The sequence below is a fragment of the Rhinopithecus bieti genome, unplaced genomic scaffold, assembly GCF_001698545.2.
Source record: "Rhinopithecus bieti isolate Rb0 unplaced genomic scaffold, ASM169854v2 scaffold_2574, whole genome shotgun sequence".
NCBI classification, from domain to species: domain Eukaryota; kingdom Metazoa; phylum Chordata; class Mammalia; order Primates; family Cercopithecidae; genus Rhinopithecus; species Rhinopithecus bieti.
Window position 1 is genome coordinate 6739313 of NW_016804493.1, and position 13374 is coordinate 6752686.

General features: G+C 41.3%; 1 protein-coding gene across 1 annotated transcript in view; it reads right to left on the reverse strand.

Annotated features, from left to right (window-relative positions):
- HYDIN (HYDIN axonemal central pair apparatus protein) overlaps positions 1 to 13374 on the reverse strand; it is a 442332-nt gene that overhangs the window by 364153 nt on the left and 64805 nt on the right. Inside the window, exon 5 of the mRNA XM_017868754.1 lies at positions 12432 to 12566. Coding sequence (XP_017724243.1) covers positions 12432 to 12566 — 135 coding nt within the window. The remainder of the gene's footprint in view (positions 1 to 12431; positions 12567 to 13374) is intronic.

Consider the following 13374-nt stretch of genomic DNA (forward strand, 5'->3'; position numbering starts at 1 on the left):
AGATCCACAACAGTTCCCTCAGGTCCTCCTTCCAAACCCTAGTTCTCCTTCAAGCCCATGTATTAGAATGATGTTTCTAATTAATGGCCTCTTTCTGCCCATACTCTTTGCAATGTGACTTTGCAGCTCCTCCATCAAGAAAGAAGCCTCCACTCCACTTGCTTTCAGCAATAAAAGGTGGCAGAAGTTATGCTATGCCAGTTTCAAGCTAAGACCTCAAGAAGCTTTGGGCCTATCCAGTCTTGCTCTTGGAACCCTGCCAATGGCATGTGAACAAGCCTGGTCCAGCCTACTGCAGGATGTGCCCCTGGATGCTCCAACCAAGACCATGCTAGACCAGCCTAGAGCCAGCTGATCCCCAGATATGTGAGCCCAGCTACAATGAACAGAGTTCCCTACCTGATGAGAGGGCCCAGGCAAGACCCTGAAAAACCACCCAGCTGAACCATAGTCTCGTGAGCTATAATAAGTGCTTATTATTTTAAGCCACTAAATGTGGGATTGTTTGTAATTATACAGCAATACCTAACTGATGCATAAGTCAGCTGAAACCTCACTTCTTGCACAAAGCCATTTCTGACCACTCCAAATAAAAATGCTGAGGCCCTAGGCATCTCTCTTCCCCAGTAATGAGTTTAAATGCAACAGAAATGCTGAATAAAGTCACTCTTTATGCCATCTCGTAAGACAGAAATAGAATACTTGCCTGCAATGTAGTAAAGAAAAAGTTAAGTCACCATAAAAGGTACCTGATATCTAAAAAAAGCTTTGTTTTCCTTCATTTTGAGCTTTCTCATCCTTTTATTGTGTGTTTTAGCTGCAAGGCAATCTTGATTAATGAAAAGTCATTTTGAACATAAATTTCCTTTTGGTAACCATGTGATAACTGGTAGTAAGTGGTGGAGGTTTTAACAAAAGCTCTTTTTGGGCTTTGGGCATAGAATAAGAATGGAACCATCTGGCATACAAATTGGCATACAGGGCTGGCCACATACTCAACTTCATGAAGCCACAGAACAAGCATAAAGCAGTGGCATCCCCAGTTTATTTATTCAACCATGTTCACTAAGTGCCCAGGTGCCAGCATGGCACTGTGTTAGGTCTAGCAATACAACCAATTAGGAAATGCAGACATGGTCACAGTCCTTCTCCAGTTCACATCAGGATGGAGGAGACGATGAACAGATGAATACAGGATATGTAATACACAGTGCAACTCACATACAAATAAATATAAAGCTTAAACTGCCAGGAATGCTCACAAATAGCCTTTACGCCTGTAGTTCTATTTGTCCCCTTGAGCTCCAAACTCATAACCAGCTGCCCAGTCAGCATCTCATTGGATATAAACTTATGCCCCAAACCAAAGCTCCTGATGAATGTCACTGCCTGCTACCGTGCATAAAGATTTCTGCTGAGGGCCAGGAATGGAGGCAAAACAGCTTCAGCCCAGAGGGGGAACCTTTTCTAGTACCCACAAAGGCTCCACAAAGACAGCTAAGGTCTGACCCTCTCTCCACCTGCAGCCTCCTGGTCTCAGTACTGGCATTTGCATCCCTCCAGCGGTCTGGCTTTAGAACCCCGAAATGAGGCATCCCTTCATGCTCTATTTCTCAATTTCTTGATACAATCCATAGGATCTACCTTCAAAATATATCCAAACTGCAATCACTCCTCACCACCTCCACCCCTGCCACCCTGGTCCTAGCCACTCCGATCTTCCCCAGGCTAACAGGACTTTCTGTTTCAACCCTTGCTCTCCTAAAGTCTATTTTCCACCCAAGGGTCAGAGGGATCCAGCAAAAATGTAAGTCAGCTCAGGCTGCTTCTCTGCTGAAAAGCACCTAGGCTGAGGCTGGCGTACTATAGAGGGTCTGGTGGCCTGGTGCTCCCATCATTTCTCTGGCCATATCTCTTCCTCTCCCCTGGGTCCTCCTGCAGCCACAGGCTTCCCCTTCAGAGCCTTCACACATGATGTTCTCCTTCCCTCTACTTATTCACGGTGCTCACCCCCTCACCTCTTCAGTGCTTGGCACAGCAATCCACTCTCTCCCTGAGGCCTCCCCTGACTGCCCTATTTTCAATGGAACTCTCCCTCTCCTGCCCCATCACTCCCTTGCCTTCTGTCCAGCTTCAGTCTTGCCCCGAGCCATCTGGTATATCGTATATTCTACCTCTCCAGTGAGTGTACTGCATGTCTCCCCCATATTTCCATGTCAAGAGGGATCTGCCCATCTTCTTGCCTTCTGTATACCCAGTAGCTAGAACAGAGCCTAGTACTCAGCAACTACTCAACAAATACTTCCCGAAGGAAGGAAAGTTAGTAACAGAACATTCGGTAGTGATGAGGGACGGGAAACAAATCATGATATGGAGACAGAGAGACTGGAGAGCTCTTTCACATGGGGCGGGGCGGGGGGGATAGTCAGGAAAAGCCTCTATGAGGAGGTGACACTTTAGCAGAGACATGAGTGACAAATGAAGCCATATGGATGGATGGCTGTCTGGGGGAAGTGTGATTTGGAACCTGTGGCCAGAGGGGAGCAAGGGAAGGAAAGTGGTTAGACACATGGCCAACAGGCTGTGGGGGCCAGATCCCACAGATCTTGTAAGCCATTGTTAGGACGTGAGAGGGCTGAAGGCATTCCTGAGGCTGAAAGCTGATCTTGATGTAACCTGAGTAACGTTTTAGAAAAAGCGCTGGCTGCTATGTGGGCCATGGACTGCAGTGGGAAGAGGGAGGCCAGTTAGGAAGACACTGTTGTAGTCCAGGCATGAGACGACACAGATGTGGACTTGTGTGGGCAAGTACTTAGCCTAGCATTTAGCAAGTAGTAAGTACTTGATAAGTGTTAGTTGTCCTTATCAAACTTTTGTATTAAGTACAATTTGTGTAAGGCATATAGGAAAAATTCAACATATGTTTACTCTCGTTGGTAGGGCGCCATCTAGCCATCCATATACTCATAAGGATAATAATAGAACAACATAATTTCAGAAAGTGATGAGGGCTTCGAAGAAAATAAAGCACAGGAAAGTGATAATATCAGATGGGGTTGATTCAGGTTAGAATAACTAAGGAGGTCTTCCTGAGGTGGTGACCTTTGGATGGGGACCTGAACAGTAAAAGGAGCCAGCTGGGTGAGATCTAGGAACAGAGTGTTCCTGCCAAGGGGAATTGCAAACATACAAGTCCTAAGGCAGGAGTGAGTCATAAAAAGGAATAAATAGGATTCATGAAATTGATTAAAACTGGGTTGCTAGTATATTTTTAAATAACTTAAAGAATGTAACTGGATTGTGTGTAACTCAAAGGATAAATGCTTGAGGGGATGACTACCCCATTCTCCATGAGGTGCTTATTTCACACTGCATGCTAACATCAAAACATCTCATGTACCCCATAAATATATATACCTACTGTGTACCCACAAAAATTTCTTTTTATTTAAAATATTTTTTAAAAAATGGCTGGGCGTGGTGGCTCAGGTCTATAATCCCAGCATTTTGGGAGGCTGAGGCAGGTGGATCACCTGAGGCCAGGAGTTCAAGACCAGCCTGGCCAACATGGCAAAACCCAGTCTCTACAAAAATTAGCTGGGCATGGTGGCCTGCACTTGTAGTCTCAGCTACTCGGTAAGCTGAGGCAGAGAATTGCTTGAACCCGGGAGATGGAGGCCACAGTGAGCCGAGATCGCACCACTGCACTCCAGCCTGGGCGACAGAGTGAGACTCTGTCTCAAAAAAACAAATAAATAAATAAAATAAAACAAAATAAAATAAAATTTAAAAAATTGAGTTGTTAGGCTCTTATCTCTGCAACTGATTCTGGTTTCCAGATGGTAATGCCAGACTCAAAACTTATGCTATCCAGACATGAGGAAGTACAAATTGCACTAAGCACACTTGATCTTAGAAAACCCCACAGAATTCAACAATGCAACAGCCTAGTCTGATTCCTACAGAGTCCTAAAGAGATAAGTACTATTTTCGCTTTTTCTTAGGAAATCAAATCCAGCCAGCACACGTTTTGTTGGGAATTATAAACTGAAAAGCCCCTGGCACATGTGAAGACTGGGCATTAACTGAGGCATTGAGAGCTAGAACAAAAGATGCTGCTGAATCCAGGATAAGAGGAGATCCTGAAGTGTTTGTCTCATTTTATTCTATACTCACATATCTGTTGCCTTGTTCTAGAAGGAATTAAAAGCAGCTGTAAATAGCTTAGGAACCTAATTGAAATACTGAGAGAGATGTTTTCAGACCTTTTCAAGTTCCCAAATGAGGAAGGTTTGAAGTTTGATTCGAATTATAAATTTTTTCATAATCAATTCACACACCCATAAAAGAATATAAGGTTCTTTAAAGTCCCTTACAATGTATTCCAATCTCTGAAGTTATGCACTCAATATGACTATATTAGATTATACATCATTATATATTGCTCTGCTGGCTTACAACTAATTCAGATGTTATGACTTGGGAGGCTCTGACAGCCTGCAGGCTTAGGCAGTCACTTCAGTTGATGAACTGAACACCCAGCCTCACAAACCTGCTTTTCCTCCTCTGTTCCCTGTCTCTGTAAATGACACCACCATTTGACCAGTTGTTAGCCAAAATCCTACAGTTCAAATTAGGTGCATTTCTTTCTCGTATCCTTCATCGATCCATCAGTAAATCCTGGCAGCTGTACAATAAAGGTACACATCCGGCTGGGCACAGTGGCTCATGCCTGTAATCTCAGCACTTTGGAAGGTTGAGGTGGGTGGATCCCCTGAGGTCAGGAGTTTGAGACCAACCTGGCCAACATGGTGAAACCCCATCTCTACTAAAACACAAAAAATTAGCTGGGTGTGGTGGCAGGTGCCTGTAATGCCAGCTACTCGGGAGGGTAAGGCAGGAGAATCACTTGAGTCTGGGAGGCAGAGGTTGCAGTGAGCAGAGATCACGCCATTGCACTGCAGCCTGGGCAACAAGAGCAAAACTCTGCCTCAAAAAAAAAAAAAAAAAGAAAGAAAGAAAAAAGTATACGTCCTTACTCCTCCTACTTCTCATCACCTTTGCTGTCACCACCCTCATCCAAACTTCCTTATCTTTTACCTGAACTACTATAGTAGCCTCTGCCCCTTGTATGCATCAGGGATCAGTCAGCTATGTTACAACAGGAAAAAGAGCAAAATCAGAGCAGTTTACACTAGGTAGAAGTTTATTTCTCTTATACAAAGAAGCCCAGAGGTAGGCAGGCTAGCTCGGCCGGGTGGCTCAACAGTGTCATCAGAGACCCAAATTCCTAAATCCCTGCTCTACCATTCTAGCATGCAGTTCTCACCCTCGATGCCACCCTGTGGGGCAGAGCAATTCCTGGGACCCAACTCTTTCACAGCCAAGCTGCAGGGCAGAAGGAGGAAGGTAGAAGGGGCAGGGCACCTCCTGTTGTGTCAGCTCTCTTCAAGCAAGTGCCTTGGAGTCCTACTCACATCTCATTGGCCGACACTTACACGCAGCTGTGAAGGAGGCTGGGAAATGTAATCTCTTATTTCAGGCAGAAGTGTCCAATCGAAATTTGTGGTTCTCCCTGTACACTGATGATGGGAATGTAAATTAGTACAGCCATTAGGGAAGACAGTATGGCAGTTCCTCAAAAAATTAAAAATAGAACTACCATATGATCCAGCAATTTTACTTCTGGGTATATATCCAAAGGAAATGAAATCAGTATGTGGAAGAGCTACCTGAACCCCCATGTTCACTGCAGCATTATTCACAATAACCGGCATGTTGAATCAACCCAAGTGTCCATCAGTGGATGAACATACAAAGAAAATGTTGGCCGGGCACAGTGGCTCATGCTTAGAATCCCAGTACTTTGGGAGGCTAAGATGGGCAGATCACTTGAGCTCAGGAGTTCGAGACCAACCTGGACAACGTGGAGATACCCTATCTCTACTAAAAATAAAACAAAATAAAAAATTAGCTGGGAATGGTGGTGAGCGCCTATAATCCCAGCTGCTAGGGAGGCTGAGGTGGGAGGATTGCTTGAGCCTGGGTGGTGGAGGCTGCAGCGAGCTGAGATGGTCCCACTGCATTCCAGCCTGGGCAACAGAGTGAGACGAAAGGAAAGAAAGAAAGAAAAAAAGAAAAGAAAAGAAAGAGAAGAAGGGAAGAAGGGAGGAAGGGAAGAAAGAAAGGAAAGAAAGGAAGGAAGGAAGGAAGGAAGGAAGGAAGGAAGGAGAGAAGGAAGGAAAGAAAGAAAACAGAAAATATGGTATATACACACAATGGAATATTATGTAATCTTAAAAAAGAAGGAAATTCCATCATTTGTGACAACATGGATGAACCAGGAGGCAATTATGCTAAGTAAAATAAGCCAGGCATAGAGGTACAAACACTACATGATCTCACTGATATGTGGAATCTAACACAGTCAAATGCATAGAAGCAGAGAGTACAACAGTGATTCCTAGGGGCTGAGGTTGGAAAACTGGGGGATGCTGGTCAGAGGGTACAAAATTTTGGTTAGACAAGAAGTTCAGGAGACCTACTATACAACATGGTTAATAACCATGTACTGTAAAATTGAAAATTGCTAAGAAAGTAGATTTTAAATGTTCTCACTACAAAAAAATTATAAGTATGTGAGGTTATATATATATATTAATTTGATAATGTATATATTTATTAGCTTGATTTAGCCATTCCAATGTGTATATATATTAAAATCTCATGTTGAACACTACAAATGTATACAATTTATATATTAAAATCTCATGTTGAACACTACAAATGTATACAATTTTTGTCAATTACAATTTTTTTTAAAATTGTGGTTCTCTTACCAATGAGGAAAGAGAAAATCAATGTCAAGGGGAGGCCACTAGCTGTGATGCCTCACATGCCCCCGCTTCAGTCTATTCTCTACTTGGCAGCCAGAGTGCTCCTAAAATGTAAGTCAGACTGTGTCATCCCTAATCACAACCCATCAGGCTGGATAAAAGGAGAGGATCAAGCATTTCTCCTATCTTTCCTGAATGGACTATACCTCAGGGGAGCTGAAAAGCTGGTGAGGGAAAGTTTTGGTTTTGCTGTTGTTATTGTTTTTAGAATAATTTCAACCAGTAAGTACAAAATAAATTATGGAATTAGAAACTTAACCCCAGTGATGTAGGGAATGATCTTTATTGGATCATTACAAAAACAAAACAAAATATAACAGACATTGTGTGCCTCTTGAAGTAATGCACTAGGAAGTACCACATCACCTGTGAAGGATTCTTGACCAAAAAGAAAAAAGAAAAAATTAAATGAATCTAATCACCGTTATAGATCTAACTATCAGTTACAGGCAACAGGCGGCAAGGGGCCATTCTAAACGACGTGATGGGAATGCAATCAGCAAACCTTGTTTGGATCTTGATTTAAGAAAACCAACTTTAAAAAAAAAAAAACTTTTCTTAATTGTGAACCATTGTTGCACTTAGTACGCAATGGTTTTTTTTAAAAAAACAACTTTTTAAAGTTGGTTTTCTTAAATCAAGATCCAAACTACTGACTGAATATGTGAAGATATTAAGGAGTGACTGTGGTTTTTTAGGCACGATCATGGTACTGTGGTTATGCTAACTTTTAAAAGGCCCTTATCTTTCAGAGAAAAATCATGAAATATTTACAGATGAAATTGCATGCTATATGGGACTTGCTTCAAAATCTACTGGGGGAAGGGGCAGAACAGATGAAGCCAGACTGGTCATGTGCTGAGATTTGAAAAGGTGGATGATGGCAGTTCATTCTGCTGTTCTTTCTACTTTTGCATATGAGGAAAATAAAGCCTTCCATAATAAAAATATTTGAAGTACTTTATGGTGGCTTCCTATCCCACTTTGTATGGCTTCTAAGATCCTTCATGAGCTCACTTTCTGGAATCTCATTTCCTACCATGTTTCCAACAGCTTCCTCTGCTCCAGCCCCACTGGCCTTCGCATACTTTCCCGAGCTGACTGCCAAGCATGTTTCTGCCACAGGGCCTTTGCACTTGCTGTTCCCTCTCCTAGACAGCCCATCCCTCAGATATTTGCGTGGCTTAAATTAGTTCTCTGCCCAAATGTCACCTCAATAGAGGAGTCTTCCCTTGACTTTCCTATCAGAGAAGGCTTCCTTGACTTTACTTTTGGAAGAAAGCAAAGCCCTTATTATTCCCTACCCTCTACTATGTCAATTCCTACATTAAATTGTATATATTTGTTTGTTGGTTTATTTATTCATTGTGAAATGTAAGCTCCATGAAGGCCAAAGCTTGTTCTATTCTCCATTGGATCTGGCTCAGAAAACTGGGCCTGGCACTGAGTAAATGGAAGAATATTATTTATTTTTAATATCTTATCTGGGTACAACACTATCAAGAGTTTTTTTTATAAGGAAATTTCCTAAAATCCTTGTTAGCCTTATTATCAAATTACATTTATGAGGTCCATAAAGCTAAAAAGTATGGATGTTACTATCTGGAAATATGAAACAAAATAAAGAGAAACTCTTCTTAGAGAAGACTTCTCAGACACCTTACTGTTAATTGAAATGACAAGGAAGAAAGTTAACATCTAATATATTCATGACACAAAAAGGTAATTGAGCCCTTTTTACATGCTCTTAACATCTGCAGGCCAACCTCAAGTCAAAGAAACTTCTTTATATTTTCTTAGACTAACTTTTACTTATCTCACTCCACAAATATTTACTGCACCCTTTCTATGTGTCAGGCCCTGTGCCAGATACTGGGCCTATAAGAGCGATCCAGATAGAACTGGGGAGCGAGAATTTCAGGCAGAAGGAAAATAAAATCCTAATATTATTTTTGCCAACAAAAGGCATTGATTGTGGCCACTTGTATGATACCGACATTTAAATTCAAATTGCTGGCAATATAGTTTTATTATTATTGTATACATAGATAACATGAAACATTTCACATTTTTTATTCTTCTTGGGCTATGGTTTCTAAATTTCATGGTGACAAATTGGAAAAACCATTTTGACAACAAATTAGACATTTTCTTAAACCATAACTCAGCCACCCAGTTGCATCACTGCATGCTTTCTTCAAAGCTTGCTGCCTTTTCCATATGACAACACATCGCAAACAGATGCTTTCTTAAGTCCAAGGAAGTACTCTCTTTTGCTTTCCCACAAAAGCCTAATATTTTCATTCTCATTTTAATGGTAAAGATACAAATTTAAGAGGTCAAGAAAATGTCAGGCTCTAAAATTGTATAGTGTTATTTTATGATGATACTGGCTATTATATTTCTACAGTATATGATATGTACACTAGGATTATTATATTAATAACATGTCCAATCATTTTTTAAAAAGTCTGAGTGAGGAAAGATAAAGAAAGCCAAAGTAAATTTACTGCACTTGTTATCTAGGCATTTGGCATTCTTAACAAGTTCCATCCCCAGGCAGCCAGATTAATAGATGAATTGCATTATCATCTTCGACGTGCTAATATACATGGGTACTGAAAATCCAATTGAAAGAGGGCTGGCTTATTAACTGTGGCATGCTGCAATTTACATATCTCACCCTCCAGATGTGAGGAGGGTAAATGAGAATGGAGTGTGCTGAGATCGGCAGGGGATAAGAAGGAAAAAAGTATGTACTTTGGCTATCAATTTGGCCAAGTGAAGAAACACTGACACTTGGTGAAATGAATTACTTTTTTTTTTCCTAAAATAAATCTGGCTCTAGTCACTTGTTGGCTGCATTCTGGAGCAGCCCGAAAGACAGCATGCCCAACCCTAGCTGGTCATTCTGCGCACTGCCCTGTCGACTTTCCAACAGTGAAAGCGAATGTAGATAACTGACTATGCCACCATCGTGTTAGCTAGCCAGCAAAATGAGAAAAAAACTCTGTCTTTGGAAATAAACTATATAGAGTTTAGAGCCAAGTCCAACACAAGATCTTAGTGTCTCCAAAATTGGATAGCTGAATTTCTCATAAGTAACCATTATCCTCACTATGTCTCCTCAAACATGCACGTAGCTTTTGATAACTTTCAAATATTTAGAAGTAAAAGTATAACAACACTTAACTTAGTTAATTTTTTTAAATTAGGGGTTCCTCAATAGACATGCAATGCTGGATAAGTGGAATGGTAAGAAAGAATAAAAGACCTGAGCGTAAGATAAGCAGCTACAAAACACAGTGAAGCAATAATGCTCACCAGGAATGTTAGCATTTCATATTTATAAACTACATAGCAACATACTTTAAATACATTTCAACTATTTCTTTGCTGGATAGATAAACAGTAATAAAATATCTCTCTTCTTCTGGCTTTTGATTATGGAAAATTTAAAACATGCACAAAGAAGACAGATTAGCATGAGAAACCCCCAGTGTACCCATTACTCAAATTCAACAACTCTTAACATTCCATTATTCTGGTTCCCTCGATACCTCTACCCACTCCCTCCCCCTTCTATTGTTATACAAGTTTTTTTAGGTAAAACTTAAGTATATATTGAAAAGCACAAATATTAAATGTTTTGACAAATGAATTCAGCCATGTAATCCTCATGCCAATATAGAACATTCCATCTCCAGAAACTCTTGTGTACCCTTTTTTCAGTCAGACTAGGTGCAGATACAATGATACTTATCCAATAGAAGACATATTTTCTCCATCACAGAAAAAAACTAAGGAAAGCCACCTCCTCAAATCCAGCATGCTTTGTATTTCAAGCTGCACAAAGGATTATAATCAGCTTCCTACAGAAATGACGGTGTAGGAGTCTCACACCCACAGTAAATCCAGACCCTGTTCTCCCCACAGACAGTATTCAGATATAGAGCCTCCAGAAAAAATGAGGACTTCAACAATATGCAACAAAAAGCCCTACATCTGGAGTTATTTATCTTTTTATTTATTTCAGTAGAACCTCAAACAAAATTGTAGTTTCCTAAACACAACCTAAGATATAAATAGTAATACTACAAAGTGGCAAAATTATAACAATGGTATTATTATAATGGTATTTTTAACCACTCACCACAAGGAGTACATACTTAACAAGCCACATTAAATTCTCTATCCTTGCTCTCCAGAAAAGTAGTAACAACAGCAATAGTAGAAGGAATACTGGTAATGATATTGACAGCAGCCGATAGGTACTAGCAGTGGGGAAGCAAGGACTCCAAGCTAGTTCTGTCTGACTCCACTGTGCTCTACTGATTCCAACCATAAGAATGCAACACAGATAAGCATGCCTGCTATTAATATGATATACAGCCTGCATTTTGTTCTGCATATTTAAGACTTGTTCTCTGTCCTCACTCCTTCAATCATGCTGGTAAAACTCTTTTTTCCTCCTCATAAGTCCCCATTTAGGCCCACAGAGAAGAAAACTTGACCAACGATTCTACTCCCTGGAGAAGGGGTAGGGAGGAAGCCTCCACCCTCAGGCCCCCATATCTGCTCCTTCCCTCCTAGGAGGAACTGGAATTTCTATGACTGAGGAGAGTGAGATTGGGCTCCATTCCCCTCCCCACCACTGCAGTGGTGCAGACAGAAAATGGCCTCCTTTTTGACTGTAGGTTCTTCCTAGACTGCCTGTGAGCTGACGGTGTGAGCAGGCCAGGCAGGCCTCTGCTCTCAGCTCTAGCTTTACCATTACTGAGGCCGATACTATGATATTATATTTGAGTCTTGGGTCTCTTTTGCAAACTAGTTAGAATGTGGGGAGGAAAGTCATAACCAACTAAGGCCCCAAACTTCCTAGAAGCCAAAATCTTTATCCTTTGTCTCAGCACTCCTCTCACGACTACCATCGCCTACACCACCATCAATGACAGCACCACCACCATCTATACCACCACCACCATCACCCATCAATACTACCAATACCACCACTGTCTACACCACCACCACCACCCACCAACACTACAAATACTAACAACACTACTACCACCACCATCAGTGACAACAATACCACCACCATCTACACCACCACACCACCACTATCAATGACAACAATATTACCACCAACTATACTACCATACTACTAATACCATCACCATCTACACACACCACCACCATCACCCACCACTACCCACCAACACTACTAATAGTAACAATACCAGTACCAACATCAATAACACCACCACTACCATCTACACCATCACCACCATCAATGGCAGCAATATCACCACCATCTATACTACCAACACCACCAACACTACCACCACTACCCACCACCACCACCACCCTCCAGCACTACCTACCACCAATACCACCAACACCAACACAAATATCAACACCAAGACCACCACCAATACCACCAGCACCACCACCACCACCACCTCTGTAAATATTCAGAATTGAATTTCAATCTGCCAGTACAAGTGTCCAATGTCTTGCCAGTCCTGGTATTACCTTGTTCTCCTCTGGAGTAAAGAGGATTCGGAATATGGAAGGCACTCCAGGAGCCACTTTGTGGCTAATATCTTTGGGGCTGATTACTTTAAAGTAAGGTGAACTTTCTTCCACAACTTTCACCAACCTTGGAATCTGCAGGGAAACATGATGATAAACACTGTGCATGTGAAAAAGCAGAGAGTTAAACATAGACTGAAATCTCCATCAACTAATTACTAGACATGTGACCTTGGTCAGGGTTGAACTTCAGTTTTCTCAACTATACAAGGAGATGACAGTACTTATCTTTATCCCATAGAAAGTAAGCACCCAATACCTTTTAGCTTTACTTTTTATTAACATTATTATTCTTACTTATTTTTATTATTATTGGAAGTCTTTGTTCATTTTTAAATTAAATCATTTCAAATTGACCATCGGCTGGGCGTCGTGGCTCATGCCTGTAATCCCAGCACTTTGGGAGGCGGAGGCAGGCAGATCACAAGGTCAGGAGAGCGAGAGCATCCTGGTTAATACGGTGAAACCCCATATCTACTAAATATACGAAAAATTAGCTGGGTGTGGTAGCATGCGCCTGTAGTCCCATCTACTGAGGAGGCTGAGGCAGGAGAATCACTTGAACCCAGGAGGCAGAGGTTGCAGTAAGCTGAGATTGGGCCACTGTACTCCAGCCTGGGAGGACAGAGCAAGACTCTGTCTCAAAAATAAATAAATAAATAAATAAATAAATAAATAAATAAATAAATAAAAATAAAAGTGACCATCTTCTTGTGAAGTTACAGGGAAGGGGAGATTCCACGTTCCTGGAGTGTTTTCACTGTTCATTAATAATAACCAAGGCTGACATTTTTTGAGCAATTATTTTGTGCCAAGCGATTTGCATGCATCCTTTTATATCTGTCTGCACACACACCTCCGTCCTTCCGGCAACCCCAAGATG